The following is a 16,129-nucleotide window of genomic DNA, read 5'->3' as shown; positions in this document are numbered from 1 at the left end:
TTCACATTGTCCAAGGAGAGTCGGTGGCTGTCTGTCCTAAATTAGAGGTGACATCAGTGCGGCGGCGGAGGAGGATAAATCGGGGTGTTTGTGATTTTTTGTCAGGCAGTTCGTGGGCATCCCTAAAGGAGGAGAGGGGGCCTTCCTGAGGGCAGCCGGCGGCGGCGGCGGCAGCGGCAGTGAGAGGGCGGCGCGGGTGGAGCGCAGGCGGAGGTGGGAGAGCGTTGTGGGGTCGTGAGGGGAAATTGTTATTTATGGGAGGAAATAATGATTTATGAGGGGAAATAAGGGCTAGTGGGGGTTAAGGGGTGTGGAATTTGGTGGAGGATTGGGGTTGTTGGTCGCTGTGAGGGGGTATTGAGGGGTTGGTGTGTGGGTGAGGCCTAGAGGTGTGTGGGGTGTGAGGAGGGAACGTGTGAGGGGTGTGGAAGAAGTGTGTGGAAAAAGTGTGTGGAAAAAGTGTATGGGGTGTGTTGTGTGCATATGTGGGGGTGGAGGGGCTGCTGTGCAGGCAGGGCAGGTGTTGTGGGTTCTGGGTCACTGTGTGTGTTGAGGTGTCTCTTTGGGGCCCTTGAGGGTTTCTGGGGGAAAAAAAATAATAATAAAAATAAATGATGTCATGCTTTTAGAAGAGTGAAATCCACGAGGGCTGCGCCTTTGTGGTGGGGAGGGTGGCTGTGTGGGGTTGGGTACGTGGGAACTGCTGTGGGATATGGGTAGAGATGCAAAGGAGCAAGAGGGGAGGCAGAGAGGGATGATCAAGAAGGGAGGCGGTCTGGTTTGGGGGTCTTTATCTGTGTGAGGAGTCTGAAATTGGCTTGTGGCATGCCATTATAGTCAGAAGGAGTCATAGAATTACTTGAGTTGGAAGGGACCTTTAAAGGGAAGGGACCTTTAAAGGTTAGTGCTGTGTGGGATATTGTTCTGCTTACTGTGGGATACCCAATGAGAGTTATTGGGGTTAAAGTTAAAGGTAGCAGTGTGAAATTGTGCCAGAGAGAGTGCATCAGGAGGATCATGCTGGCAGTGACGTTGGCTGGGCTCTGGGACAATATTCCAGGGGGGAAGTGGTGGAATAGTTATTGAGGGAGGAATGTAAAAATGCTGGCTGCTGACAGATCAGAGCTGGTCCTCCAGGATATAAGTGTTTATTTACAGGGGTGTCAGAAGGCCTCAGTCACAAGCCAGTTGCTTCATCTGTTTGATGCTGTACAAGAGGTGTAACAGAAAGTTACTGTGACTGCTGTTCTTGGATCAGCTTCTGTTTCTTCCCTTTCTTTGGCTCTGTGCAAAGCAAGCAGATTATTTCCCTTGAGATTATTCCAAACAGATCAGAGTGGACTATTAGCAGCCTTTCTCCACCTCTAGATATCAAAATGACTTCTATGCTGACCCATACCATCCGAAACCTCCCTGCTTCTTCAGCATGGGCCATCAGGGTCTGTAAGTATGTTTACATGTATTAAAACCTTGAATTGTTGGGTTGTAACACTCTTTTTAAGTGTTAGCCTTTGAGTGGATGCTTGTAGCTGAATTTTTCCTCATTGTCATCTGTTTCTTAAAGAACTAATTCCATTGTTGATGCATTTCTCCTTCCCACGTATGGGAAGACTTTTGTGCTAACTGATAATATGGGCTGTCATTTTTATGAACAGAGTAACAAAGACTATCCTAGTGATATTTAGGTGCAGGTGTCTCACTGTGACAACATTTTAATGTTTCTTACAGAAACCAGAAATGTTTTTGACTCTTAAGATTCGACTGATCCTTCTCCTTCTTTTTGTTTTGTTTTTCAGTTGCTCGATCACTCAGCTGCTCTTCACAGTTACAAGCTCCAGGTAAAGTGAAAGCATCAGAGATCCCATTGGGTCTGTGCTAAAAGGCTGTGCTTCCCTTTTCCAGGCACGCATCTCAGAAATGCAGTGCAGACAGCTGTAGATCAGGAGTGCCTTTTGAAGGTTGCAAAGAAGTAAAAGTCCAAGCAAAACACCATGGTGGAATGCTCCAAACAGCTGAGTGCCACTCACCCCCAAAAGCTGTGCCTGTTCCAGAGCTCATAGCACATCCTCACCTGATTTTCTAGAGTCTAATCTGAGAAGCTAAGCTGGGAAGTTACAAACTGGATATGACCAGATCTCTTTCCCTGGAGGAGAGGGAATTGTCCTTGACTGGGAGGAGATTGTGGAGTTAGCTCTGACGTCCAGTGAGACTCAGGTCTCACACAGTTGTAGAGATAATTAGCTGTGGTTCTCACTCAGCAGTTAGGGTGCTGTGGGGCTCTACTATTGATTGTGTGCTTGCTCAAGTGTTTTGAGCTGCCTGGATTTGAGAAAAGAACCAAGTGGTGGCTTCCTTTTCCCTCCTTAGTTTTGCAAAGGGAGCCTTTAACAAAAACCATGAACAGTGCTGGAGTTTCATCCTCGTGTGTGTACTCAGCATGCTATTTAGCCAGATTTCATCTGGTTTTGTCCTTTAATGGTTTGCAAATGGAATTACCCCATGCTGCTGTATATGCTTATTATGATTTGCACATCTGAGTAGGTGAGGAAATTCTCACTGAACTCTGTCAATTATCACTCCAAAAGAGCTCTGACAGTGGCCTGTGGAATGGTGCTGCATTGTGGCACTACTTCATCTTCATCCTGAAATAATGGGATACTTTCAAGTGACAAGTTACCTGCAGCAACTGTCTGCACTCTTTCCTCCTGCTTTGCTATGGAAGTGCAAGTTAGTTTCTTGAATGTTGATTTATCATGAGTTGTCTCTGTGCAGTAAGAGCAGGTGTATAAGTAACTACTTTGAAAGGTGGGTTGTTGTCTGCTGCTGCTTACTGAGAGACTGACTCTGAGGTGAGGTCTGACTCTGGCTGCAAGGCTTTCCATTTGCTCTGCTTCATTTGTACTGTAAGCTGTGCACCATTTTTAGATGTATTTGTTTCTGCACTGCTCTGACCAGTGTTAATGGAGACTGGGAGTTGCATGCATTTATTCTCAGCAGTTCCCTCAGCACAGCTATCTATGAATCTCTGTGCTGATGGGGGAAATGCTGAGTTGTCAAACCATTTTTACAGATCACCTCATTCACCAGAGACAGGATTACAACATGGGTGTTCTTCCTGCAATGCTTTTGACTTATGCACCAAAAGAGAACTATTTTCTCCAGTTTTCTCTTAGTTTTAACAGCTCTAAGTTTGCTTGTTAATAGTTAAGCATGCTTCCCTTTCAGCTGTTCAGCCTAAGAGTAAGAAGACCTTAGCCAAAAGTGGGGTGAAGAATATTGTTGTGGTGGAGGGAGTCCGTATTCCGTTCTTGCAGTCTGGCACCTCGTAAGTGTAACATAAGAAACACTCACTTCATTGGAACTGAAAAGAATGGGCTTGCTTGTTCATCTTCATGTCATTATTTCTTTAATGCCTGCAAGTGCTGAACTGGGGATAAGTTAGATTGCTGGCAGCTATTCCATCTTCCTTTCTGAAAAGTGTGATTTGAAGATTGCCCAGGGCTACGAATTCTGCAGAGAATGAGAGTCAGTGTTGCACATCCAGAGGAAACCTTTGGTGATGCATGTGTAGCAGACAAGGCAAAGCATTTCTCAAAACCAGCAGGCATAGAGAATCTGCTCTAGACTCCTCAAATTCACAGTTAAACTTAGGAGCAGACCTATCTGTGGCTGTGGGTATTTTGTTCTGCTTTTCAGTGCATGTAGCATAGTGATTCTGTGCTGGCCTATCCACAGTTTTCATGACTGGTGGTGTGAAATGTTTCGTGAACACCCTGGAGCATTTCAGGTCACCTGTTCTGCACAGCTCCTGTGTGCTCACAGTGTTTGCATGAAGTCATTTTCTATGGCTTTCTGTCACTTAAATTTTTGCCTTTCTTTTTTTCACTTCTAGCTATGCAGATCTTATGCCCCATGACTTAGCCCGAGCAGCACTGCAGTAAGTAATCTGAATTTCCTTTGCATCTGGTGGCTTGTAGTGCCTTCAACTATGTTTGATTCCCACTAACCACTGCCTGCTGTGGGATTTCCTGTGTTGGTGCATTTGCCACAATGTTTGGACAAATTATGCAGGATGTTTTCCTGATGAACTGTGAAAATAGAACTGCTGGTTTTCTGTGTCTCTTTATGGGAGCTTTACACGTTCCTACACCAAAAGTAATTGGCCTTGTTATCTCTAAGGCATTCTTCCTTTAATTTGGATGTTGGAAGACTCAAACTGGGGAATGTGCTAACAACCATTTCTGGAGGGAAATAGGAACTGGTTTTGTGAAGTTGTGTCATCATTTAACGGCTGTTTATGAGGGTGGACAGTGATAGGACAAGGAGGAATGGTTATAAACTGAGACAGGGGAGGTTTAGGTTGGATATGAGGAGGAAGTTTTTCCCCCAGAGGGCAGTGAGGCACTGGAACAGGTTGCCCAAGGAGGCTGTGGATGCCCCATCCCTGCAGGCATTCAAGGCCAGGCTGGATGTGGCTCTGGGCAGCCTGGGCTGCTGGTTGGTGACCTGCACACAGCAGGGGTTGGAACTGGATGAGCACTGTGGTCCCTTGCAACCCAGGTCATCCTATGACTATTTATAGTAGTGTTATTGCTATGATTTTTTTGCAGTCTGTACTCAATTGCACTTGTCATTAAGTACACATACAAGCAAGATTTCTTGCAGATTTGGGCAGCAGGTGTAGCTCCACTGATGCCTGGTTCTCTGGGCAAATTATTGGAGGGTGGAAGCTTGATGGTAGAAGCAAGGTCATTGCTCACGTGCTGCAAATTCTACTTGTTTCTCTCTTCTCCTTAGGGGGTTGCTGAACAGGACCAGTGTCCCGAGGGATGTTGTTGATTACATTGTGTATGGCACAGTTATCCAGGAAGTGAAAACAAGCAATGTTGCCAGAGAGGTGGGTGATGTGCAGCTCATCTCCTTTAAGTCAGATTTCAGCAGCTGGTAAGAAGATGATAAAGCCCCTACAAAAAATTCTGGTACAGTGTGTTTGGGAGTATAGGATATTTGTGCAGTATTGTCTTATCCAGTAATTGACTGCGTGGAAATCTGCTGTAGAACAAATGCATTTTGAGGCCGTGAAGCCTCTGCTTGATTCTTCCCTGAAGTGACCAGTTGGACTCAATTACTGGCTTGTCAGAAGTGCTTGAGAGGAGCAGAGCGTGCTGTGATAGATTGCTCTGTATTTGTTTCAGTTGGCTGATCAGATGCAGCATTTAAATGAATTGAAATGGAGCAGCTTAGTTGCTCTTTTTCTGGCAAGCAAAAAACACAGTTTGCATGTTGGACACAGAAAGAAATTGATCCACTGAAGGAACGTTATGGAGGTGGCACATGATTTTCTGTTATTCTCTGCAAGCAGACTAAGGCATTACATAACACGTGCTGGAAACACTGAGGAGATTGTGAGGCTCTGGGTTCCACCAGCAGTTTTATCCTTGTATATGCAAAGACTTGCTTTGGTCACCTGCCAGTCAGATGGGGCTGTGGGTTAATTTTAACTTGGAGCAACTGCTGAACTTTAAACTAGTTGGCCACGTCTCAACTAGGGAAGGGCACGGTGTGAGCAATTCTGTGCTAGGAGGTTGGGTCAGATGAGACACAGCTTTCCCAACTGCAGGAAATGTTTTCTGTTCTGTTTAAAGCAACTCGGTGCCTTGTACTGAGGGTTCTAAATAACTCTTTTCACGTGCCACGTTTGCAAATAATGTGAATAAAGGACGATGCTGTGTATTTGAAAGCTCCTTTGAAATGGTGAGTGGTGTGGATAGGTTGTTCCTGGGGGTTGTCTACGTGGCTTGAGAGCCCTGAGAGGTGGGCAGCTGCCTTCTCCTGTTCCCAGGGAGGGGTGGGAAGTGCTGCTGCAGTAATTGGCTGAGTAGAAACTCGATGTACTTGTCTGCTTAGTCTGCAAAGGTGTGTTACTGGGCAGCTCCATCCCTGTTGAGCAAAATGCCTACGTTTTAACAGTCATTCCTTGTTGCTCATAGGCTGCTTTGGGAGCTGGCTTCTCTGACAAAACTCCAGCCCATACAGTCACCATGGCTTGCATTTCTTCAAACCAGGCTATGACCACAGGTATGTTGGCTGGAGGAACAAGCTGTGCTTTGCAACTGAGCTTAGCAATTCCTCCATCCCTCGTCTGGCTTATGCTGCTTAGTGACTGTAACTGAGGATCTAAAGAAATCCTGGAGTGGAAGGAAAGATTTTGAGCCAGCAAAGTGCAACACAGACTGAGTATTCTGCAGTAGGCCTGCCAGCAGCTTGACACTGTTTATATTCAGCCATGGTGTCTGCTCAGCATCCTTGTTTGCCTGGGAGGAAAAGACAGAATCTTGATGAGGAAGTTGCTGCCCTTCAGCTTGCTGTCAGCCTGGGCAGAATGGAGAACAAAGATTGAATTAGTATCTTGATTTACTGGGGACACTCTTCTTCCAGCTGCTGTGTGGGGCACAGAATTGGAAGCAAAGTATGTTTATCCCATCGTTTCATTAAGCACGTGCTGTATAACATGGCTGAAACCAGTGGCTGGAGAAGGAAATAAAATGTAGTGGTGTTGGCAGTGATGGGTAAGCATTGCTTCTCCTGCAGCTCTCATGGACCCTCTTGTCTTGCAGGCATAGGTCTGATTGCAGCTGGGCAGTGTGATGTCATTGTAGCAGGAGGTGTGGAGCTCATGTCAGATGTTCCCATTCGTCACAGCAGGAAGATGAGGAAGACTATGCTCACCCTGAACCGAGCCAAGACCATAGGCCAAAAGCTTGCCCTGATTTCCAAAATTCGCCCTGACTACTTTGCTCCTGAGGTAATGTTTTCAGGATCCTGAAATCAAACTATTTTACAGGGAGGTGTAAATCAAAGTTGCTCAGATAGGTTTTTAGCTTCACTGGAGAGCCTAAATAACAAGGGCTCAGGTGATTGCCTTTCAGTCTCCCTTATCAGCTCTCTGTACTGTGGTTTGAGTTAAAACTAAGTTGATTAGTGCAGCTTATAGCTCTCATGACCCTGCACTGTTTTTACCTTGTCTCCTTACTTGTTGGTCTTCAGTAACCCAGCTTATTTCAACATTTTGGACCTTCTCCTCTTTCTGCAGCTCCTAACCGAGCTGTGTGCTGGAAGCTACAAAATGGAAGCTTTATTCCATCAATGCAAAGATTATAAAATGGTTGTAAAGCATCAGAGGAGTTCTTATTTCCTAAATAAGAACAAGTGACGTGCACAGAAAAGGGAAATCCTTGCTATATTAATATGCTTATTGTTTGATTGATGCAATATGTGTTATGCTTGCTGTTCCCAGCCAAATCCTGCTGGATTTATTCAGCTTCCCTCATGGGAATTAGTAGCCTGCTGGTTAATGGCAGGAGCCACTCTGGAAGCTCTCTGAACAAGGTGAATGAAGGCATGTTAGAGACAAGAAGTTCCTCCCACCACCTCTGAGTTTGTCACAAGAAAACTGTATGCATCCCTGCTGCTGGCCACCTGTGGTTGGACTGCAGGGAAGCACAGTGTAGCAGTGATGAGATCCCAAGTCCAAAATGAAAACCGTGGGCTTAAATCCACGCAGGGATTTCTTGTGTGCTTTTGGAAGAGCAAAAGCTGAGCTGAACTCACCCCACATGTCTGATTTTGCTCGTGGGAGCGTCTGGAGTTGAAACCTGTCCCAAAAAAGGGAGCCCTTGTTCGTGCATGTTTCATAAACTGCCTGTAACCACTGTAGGGGTGGCTGTGCTGTGTGCTGACTTGATCTGTCTTGCTTTGTAGCTACCAGCTGTGGCAGAGTTCTCCACCAGTGAGACCATGGGGCACTCTGCTGACCGCTTGGCTGCTGCCTTTGCCATCTCCCGTATGGAGCAGGATGAGTATGCCCTCCGTTCACACACACTGGCCAAGAAAGCCCAGGAAGAAGGCTTGCTCCTTGACGTGGTGCCCTTCAAAGTGCCAGGTGAAAGTGCACAGATTGCTGCCATGCACTGAGTTTGGTAAAGAAATACTTTGTTTAGAAGAGGAGATGAAGCCCTGAGGTTGGATTCTTCACATTCAGTGTAGGCTTGGTATTTTAACTCTCTGGCAGCCTGGTCTGCTGGTTGGCGACCCTGCACACACAGCAGGAGGGTTGAAACTAGATGAGCATTGTGGTCCTTTTCAGCCCAGGCCATTCTGTCATTCTGTGATATGCCCTCTGTTGCTTGGTGGAAACCTATTGACATAGGAGCACGTGTTCAAACACACATATCTAAACACGTGAATTTATCTTCACATGTCTAGATTTTGTAGTACCTACTTTGCATCCCTTCCAACGTGATGACTGAGCAAGGAAAATCAGAACCAAACACTACATTCCAAGATAATAACAAATGGCCTAATAAAATCATGGGCTGATGAATCAGGGTTTGGTCAGGAAGGCCTGAAACTTGAACACCTGGTTTCATAGAATAGAATTAGAATTAGGCTTGGGTTGGAAGGGACCTCAAAGTTCACCTAGTTCCAGCTAGGTAGCATCCAGTTCACCAGACCTTACAGGCATTGCTGAGGTGTGAAACTTTTGTGGGGGCCACTTTTATTGTGGGGTTAATTTCCTAACGAGGCCTTACGTCTGCAGATCTGCAGGTACCTACAATCTAAAATTGGTTCTTGTTAGCTGGTGTGTTTAAGCAGTCAGTATTGTCACAAATGCTTATGTGGCTCTCTGGGCTGGATGTGGCTCTGGGCAGCCTGATGTTCATATATGTTGCTTATATTTTTTTCTTAAAAACCATCCCCAGGCAAAGACACAGTTACCAAAGACAATGGGATCCGTCCATCCTCCCTGGAGCAGATGAGCAAACTGAAGCCAGCTTTTGTCAAGCCCTATGGAACTGTCACAGCTGCCAACTCATCCTTTCTGGTAAGACCTGTGTGAGCCAGCAGGGGAAAGTGGCAGTCAAGAACTAAACCCTGAAATGCTGTCTGGTTTTACCTCTTTGCTTTGCTGTAGCCATCTCTGGAAAAGCACAGAGTTGATTGTTCAGAGGCGTACATAGAAGTTCTGTCCCTGATGGGACTGATTGCACTGTGGGTCTGGAAGTTAACAGCTTTTTAGACTAAACTTGTCACTTGAAGGCTTTACCTTCCACAGAGCAAAAGAAGAGATTTCTATAACACGTATCTGGTGATGCTCTTCTGCATAACTCCTGATTTTCATAGAATCATAGAATGGCCTGGGTTGCAAAGGAGCACAATGCTCATCCAGTTCCAACCCCTGCTGTGTGCAGGTCACCAACCAGCAGCCCAGGCTGCCCAGAGCCACATCCAGCCTGGCCTTGAATGCCTGCAGGGATGGGGCGTCCACAGCCTCCTTGGGCCAAATTTTCTAACACTTTTTAAGAAAGCTCTTTTCATAGAATCATAAAATCACTTTGGTTGGCAAACACCTTCAAGAAAACATCAAATCCAACTGTCAGCCATGCTGAAGTCCAAAGTAGTTCTTTAAATTAGGTGGGATTTATCTGACACCCAGTTCCTGAAGTTTCATAGGACTCAGGCAGTGCAAACCAGCAAAACCAGCTCCAGAGATGTTGGGGTGCTCTGGCAGAGCCTGGAAGCCCTGGTTCCATGTGGGCACCCCTCAGGGGGGCTGTCAGGCTCGCTGTGTGTGCTGTGTGCTTGCCCTTGGGCAGTGACCTTATGGGTTTGTGTGCCTCTTGTAGACAGACGGTGCCTCAGCGATGCTGCTCATGTCTGAAGAGAAGGCTTTGGCACTAGGATACAAACCCAAGGCCTACCTAAGGTAAACAAGGGGACTGAATGGGGTTTGAGGCCTGCTTTTGCTCCCTTCTCCTCTTTCTGTTACTCATCGCATTTGTTTTGTGCAGGGATTTTGTCTATGTGTCCCAGGATCCAAAGGACCAACTGCTGCTGGGGTAGGTGGCGATGATGAAGAGCATCTCCTAACAGCTCATACTAGCACACCAGCACAAATGCTGTACTGTGCATCCTGGGGAGAAGGAATGTTAGCTGGCTTGGAGAAATGGGATTAATCATGGGAAGAAACATACATGACTCCTGTTTCTTACCTCTTCTTCATCAGTCCAACATATGCTACTCCCAAGGTGTTGGAGAAGGCTGGTCTGACCATGGCTGATATCGATGTGTTTGAATTCCATGAAGCTTTTGCTGTAAGTGATTCTGGAATACTGAGGCTCCAACTGTAAAATGTTTTGTGGCTGTGGGTAATCTCAGGATATCTTGGGTTTGTTAGAACTATCTGCAGGCTTTCCTTAATGCCTGTTCTCTCCCTTTCAGGGGCAGATACTGGCTAACATGAAAGCTATGGATTCAGACTGGTTTGCACAAAACTACATGGGAAGGAAGTCAAAGGTAAGGACTCTGCCAGGATGTTTTTATCTTTAGTTTCTACTCAAAATGATTGGATTCCACACTGTGGCTAGTGCTTCTGTCATGCTTCATGGGGAGAAGTCATAGAATCATGGAATCATAGAATGACCTGGGTTGCAAAGGCCCACGGTGCTCATCCAGTTCCAACCCCCTGCTGTGTGCAGGTCACCAACCAGCAGCCCAGGCTGCCCAGAGCCACATCCAGCCTGGCCTTGAATGCCTGCAGGGATGGGGCATCCACAGCCTCCTTGGGCAACCTGTGCCAGTGCCTCACCACCCTCTGGGGGAAAAACTTCCTCCTAAGGTCTAACTAACCCTCCCCTGTCTCAGTTTAAAACCATTCCCCCTTGTCCTATCACCATCCACCCTCACAAACAGCCGTTCCCCCTCCTGTTTACACACTCCCTTCAAGTATTGGAAGGCTGCAGTGAGGTCTTCCCAGAACCTTTGTGTCATGAACTCTGGGTTTGCAAATCCCAATCTGAACAGCTTCTGTGGGAGTGGTGGCATTCCCCATGACAGCAAGAGGTGGAAACCCAGACACACTGTAGTGACAGTTGGCAATGAAGGCAGTGGATGAGGTCAGTGCTTCCGGTTGCCTTCAAACAGCACAGGCTGCAGTGAAGCAGTAAAACCCTTTGGCACAGCTTTGTGCTGTCACCAAGCACTCGTGCACGCTAAGAAACACTTGGTGAGCCCACGTGCTGCACTGTTGTGGTGAGGGCAGGCTGTCTCTTCACGTGTGTGTCACTGTGTGTGTTGTTGCAGGTTGGAGCCCCTCCCTTGGAGAAGTTCAACACCTGGGGTGGTTCCCTGTCTCTGGGACATCCGTTCGGTGCCACTGGCTGCCGCCTGGCGATTACTGCTGCCCACAGGTTGAGAAAGGAGGGAGGGCAGTACGGCCTGATCGCTGCCTGCGCTGCAGGAGGGCAGGTAATGGTGCTGCGCTGTCTTTTGCTGCGCCCTCAGAGCAAGGCTTGTGGTTACATGTGGACGGCTGCTCTGTTACCATCAGTGCTTTCCCTGACTTCTCTTTTCCTCTGTTTCTAGGGGCATGCAATGTTGGTGGAGCTCTACCCTCAGTAGTGGGATGAGGGACTGCTGAAGGAGTATCCGTGTATCCTGTGCCTGGCAATGCCATTTCAATGCACTAATGAAAGCGTACATACAGTCCTTGGGAAGGACTTTTGGTGGCCTTTGTATATATCTTGTAGCTACTCTGCTGGTAATTGTCAGCTAATGAGTGCACTCTTAAGAAATATTCCACTTCCAGGAGAATAAAAGTCAATACACCTCTTAGTGTCTCCAGTGTCCTTGTGACCACGCTGATCTCAACTGTAATTCTTCAGTAATGGAGATGTGGTTTGGGCTTTTTGTTTATTCCTGGAGAAAAAGAATGATTCCAAAACGGAGTACAGAGAGTTTGGGGATGAGGAGATGCACAAAGTGCTGAATGTCAGCAGGCTGAGCTGAGAGTGAAGGTGCTGCTGTTCCCAGAAATGGCTTTGGACTCAAGTGCCTGAGGTGGTTCGAAGGAGGAGTTTTACTGCACAGTGTCTGAACAGCGTTGGAATGAGCAAATTCCTTCTGAGAAATGAGTGTCACTGATGTTAGCCTCAATAAACCAGAAAAACAAAAAGTTTGGATTGCTTTTTTTTCCCCAGTCTGTTTGCATGAAGAGTTTCTGTGGGGGGTTGTGGTGAGGTCTTTGCTTTCTGAAGCATGAAACAGCTTTTCTCTAGCATGCCCAGAAATCACACTGAGCTCCAGCACCCACGTGCATCATCAGAACCAGCCCTGCTCGTGTATCTTGTGCACTCTGCAACCTGTGTTCTGAAAATTCGGACAAAACAAGCTGCAGAAACCTTTGAGTCCCACGTATGAATGAACCCAATCCTGCAAGTCCCCTGTGGGCTGGCACAGCCTGAGATAACAGGTGGGTGGCGACTGTTCCTGGCTGTAAATCTCGTGCAATGCTGCTGCTCTGCACTGAAGGGAGCGCTGCAGAGCAGCGTGGCTGGGGTTGGAAGTGAGAACGTGCGGAGCTCTTCGGTTTTGCTGGCCATTCCGTGCTTCCCTGCTGATCGTGGTATGCCAGCTCTGCAATCCCTGGCGTTCCCATGGCTGTGGCATCGTGTAAGTGCTAGAAGCTCTGCACCCACCTGGCTGCATGTGGCATTTTTCTTCCAGCAGCTGCAAATTGCATAACTCTGTGCAGTCCTGCTTTGCAGGGGGGGAAGAACGAGCACGACCATCCCAGCGCAAGCCCTGGGGGCTGTTGCAGGCAGCGACTGGTTCCTACAAGCTCGGTGGGGCAGGGCTGCAGCCTTTGGGACGTGACTCATCCCTATGGCTCATCCTGGTCTGGTGCCCGCTGCCTCTCCCTAGTGTTGGGGTGAGGCTGCTGTGTGCGTCCACGCTGATCTCTGCGGGTACCTGAGGGCTTTTCCTCATGATGCAGGCAGAGATGGGCCTTTTCTACAGCTGATGGGGACAGGAGATGGAGGAGCCTTTGCAGTGCTCCCTCACCTGCTCACGAGTAAGGTTGGTGCCGTGCTCTGTGCTCCTCTGACCCTAGGAAATCCTGCGCTTGGGGCTGGCTGGGGTCTCAACAATCCCTGAGCTGCATGGGGAGGATGCAGCTGGGCAAAGAGGAAGGGGGGATGACAGAGCAGCCGTGCCCCTGGCAGCCCTGTGGTGTGCCTGCAGAGGGAGTGCCCGGGCAAAGGTTCCTTTTGCTTTCCTGGTTTCAGTGCTGTGGGTCTGTGCTCACCCGGGGGAGAGGTGTGAAGGGAAGTGTGGTGGGGAGGGGGATGGAGGAGGGATCCAGACTGGGCTGGGAGCACTGGGGCATGCTGGTGCCCCTCATTATCCCCAGGTTTGTGGAAGGGGTGGGGAGCTGGGGCTGATCTCATTTCCTGGGTGCTCCGGGATCTGCACCCTCACACCGAGCACCAGGACTTCATCCCAGCTTTGGCCCAAGGGGGGGCACAAATCGGGTGGTCTGCACTGGGTGAAGGAGTCGGTGTTCACTGCAGTTATCGCAGCGCTGTTTGCAGGGAGCCCCTACGCCTGACTGGATCCCCCCATGGAGCCCCGGGTACAGGATGGAACCAAGGTGCTGCAGGAAGGATGTTTGCCCAACAAGGTGAGCAGAGCTGCAGCCCCCACAGTGGGTTGCTGGGGGATATGAATGCAGCCACTGGCACGGGGATGGCAGAAGGGCCATGTTTCAGGATAGGTGATTGCGGCACGGGGAGCCACCCTGACCCTATCACTCCCATGGGGCTGGGTAGCAAAGGGACACCCACAGCTCACCCCTCTCCTCCTAACACAGGTGCCCCCAGCAGAATGGACGGTGCCAGAGGTGTGTGCGTGGCTGAGTGCACGACACGAGGACCTGGCACCTCTGGCAGCTGAGCATGCAGTCACTGGGCGAGCCCTGCTGCGCTTGACGGAGGGGACACTGCAACGCATGGGGGTGGCACCGTGCAGCCGACGCTGGGAGCTGCTGCAGGAGCTGTTGGGCCTGCGTCTGCAGCAGGAGCTGGAGGAGCTGCTGTGCATCGTTGGGGGGGAGCAGCATCCACAGGGCCATGGTGATGTCCCCACAGCTGGACCAAGATCACCTCCATCCCCAGAGTGAAAGCTGCGGGCAGGGAGGTGACGCCATGTGATGGAATTAAGCACATGATGTGGCAGCAGTGCTGGAGGGAGTTCTGAGGCCACAGTGTCCCCAAAATATCCCAAACACAGCTGGTGATGTAGGGATGTGTAAGGAGAAGGTGGCTGCTGGGTAACACCAGTGGGTACTCCTGCATCCTGCAGGGCGGGGGAGCCTGGTGACAATAATGCAGTGAGGACTGTCCCCATCCACCTTGCTGCAAGCCCGGGGTGCAGCAACCCACGTCATGGGACCTCCTTTAGTTGAGTATTGCATATCACCTGGGGTTGGCAGAATGAGTAGGGCATGGAGCACAGCTGTGGGCCTCAATAAACATGGCTGGGTCTGTGAAACTGCTGAATGGTCGTGCCTGAGTGATATGCCACCTCCTGGGCAGCATGTGTAGGGCTATCCCTTTTTCTGCCCTATTTCCCTATTTATTTTCCCATTTTTTTCCCCTGTTTTCCAAGGGAAATGAGACAGAGCAGTCTCGACCCAAGGCTGACTTGGGTGGGATGGCCGTGCGAGATCTGGACAGGCTGAGAGTTGTGTTGTGAGGAGGCTGATGGTACTCAACACAGGCAAGTGTGGAGTGTACAGCAGGGGAGGAATAACTGCATGCATCAGTAGAGGTTAAAGGCTGAGCTGCTGGAGAGGAGCTCTGCAGGAAAGGACCTGGGGATGCTGGTTGAAGTGGTTGACCAGCAGTTGACTAGTAGTTGACCAAAGGTTAACCGTGAGCCAGCAGTGTGCCCTGGTGGCCAAGAAGGCCAGTGGTACCCAGAGGTGCATTGCACAGAGCATGGACAGAAGGGTGATGGAGGTGATCCTCCCTTCTTCTCCTCCATGGAGAGGCTCCACACCTGGATGAAATATTCCGTATGGGCCTCACAAGGGTAAAGCAGAAAGGGACAATCCCTCACCTTGCTGGCAGCCCATCTTCTGATGGGCCCCAGGATAACATTGGCCTTTAGGGCTGCAAGTGCACACTGCTGGCTTGTGTTCAGTTTTAGATCAACCAGGACCCCTAAGAATCACAAGAATCACAAGGTTGGAAACGACCTATAAGATCATCCAGTCCAACCATCTCCTCATCACCATTGCCACCACTAGCACTAAACCATATCATGCAGCACGTCGTCCAGACGCCTCTTGAACACTGCCAGGGACGGTGACTCCACCACCTCCCTGGGCAGGCCATTCCAGTGCCTGACTACTCTCTGAGAGAAGAAGTTCTTCCTTATGTCCAACCTGAACCTCCTCTGATATAACTTGCGGCCATTGCCCCGTGTCCTGCTCAGTCCTTCTCAGCAGGGCCGCTCTAAAGGAGTTCTTCACTCAGACTGTATACATATCTGGGATTCCCTTGACCCAAGTGCACTTTGCTTTGCAGAAACTCATCAGGTTCACAAAGGCCCAACTTTTGAGTTTATTAAGGTTCCTCTGGATGGGATCCCTTCCTTCTGCAGTATCTGCACCGCTCAGCTTGGTGTCATCAGCAGACCTGTTGAGGGTGCACTCCATCCCATCACGTATCGAGTACTGGTTCCAAGACCAACCTCTCATTGCTCATCACAGGCCTCCACCTGGACGTGCATCCACTTCTGACCAGTTTCTTATGTGCTAAGAAGTCCACCGTATCTCTCCAATTTAGATATAAGTATATGGTGTAGGACCATGCCAAAGGCCTTGCAGAAGTCCAGGTAGAGACTCTGTGCCTCGCAGTTCCAATAAATAAATAAATGAGGGTTTCAGGGTAGGAGGACTGTGCATGTAGATTTTGGGGCAGTGGGCACAGTCTGACTACAAAAAAGGGGAATGCTGTCTGGGTGGAGCCCCACAGTTCCTCGGTGATGAGGGCCACAAGGTTGCTCAGAAGGCTGGAACACCTCTCCTATGAAGATGGGTTGAAAGTTGACCTTGTTTGGTTCAGAAAAGAGAATGCTCCAGGGAGACTTCTTTGTGGCCTTCCAGTACCTAAGGTTGCCAATAGGAAAGCTGGAAAGGACAATTTGTCAGGGACTGTAACATAGAATGGTTTTAAACAGTGAGGGGGGATTTAGATTTAGAAATTACCAAGGAATTCTTTAG

The 16,129-nt window shown here is 48.9% G+C and overlaps 3 protein-coding genes across 4 annotated transcripts in view; all 3 read left to right on the top strand.

Moving 5' to 3' along the window:
- Positions 1-16,129, top strand: part of PTK2B (protein tyrosine kinase 2 beta) — a 140,932-nt gene that overhangs the window by 46,223 nt on the left and 78,580 nt on the right. The gene's annotated exons all lie outside the window — the stretch shown is intronic.
- On the top strand, positions 92-12,016 carry HADHB (hydroxyacyl-CoA dehydrogenase trifunctional multienzyme complex subunit beta). 2 transcript variants are annotated; one of them, XM_048937409.1, is made up of 16 exons: positions 92-213; positions 1,369-1,443; positions 1,797-1,838; positions 3,226-3,325; positions 3,893-3,937; positions 4,798-4,897; positions 5,991-6,078; positions 6,618-6,805; positions 7,762-7,942; positions 8,763-8,884; positions 9,687-9,766; positions 9,852-9,899; positions 10,067-10,154; positions 10,282-10,356; positions 11,143-11,307; positions 11,425-12,016. In XM_048937409.1, exons 2-16 carry the CDS (start codon positions 1,377-1,379, stop codon positions 11,458-11,460), a joined length of 1,425 nt encoding a protein of 474 aa, XP_048793366.1. In that variant the 5' UTR covers positions 92-213; positions 1,369-1,376; the 3' UTR covers positions 11,461-12,016. The 2 variants fall into 2 exon arrangements, with proteins under 2 accessions (XP_048793366.1, XP_048793367.1); XM_048937410.1 differs by having other exon boundaries at positions 154-213; positions 1,295-1,443.
- Positions 12,397-14,203, top strand: LOC125689827 (sterile alpha motif domain-containing protein 12-like). The gene is made up of 3 exons (XM_048937504.1): positions 12,397-12,510; positions 13,434-13,522; positions 13,712-14,203. Exons 2-3 carry the CDS (start codon positions 13,463-13,465, stop codon positions 14,018-14,020), a joined length of 369 nt encoding a protein of 122 aa, XP_048793461.1. The 5' UTR covers positions 12,397-12,510; positions 13,434-13,462; the 3' UTR covers positions 14,021-14,203.

Source organism: Lagopus muta, chromosome 2 (genome assembly GCF_023343835.1).
Source record: "Lagopus muta isolate bLagMut1 chromosome 2, bLagMut1 primary, whole genome shotgun sequence".
Classification (NCBI taxonomy): Eukaryota; Metazoa; Chordata; class Aves; order Galliformes; family Phasianidae; genus Lagopus; species Lagopus muta.
This window is presented reverse-complemented; position numbering and strand designations above follow the sequence as displayed.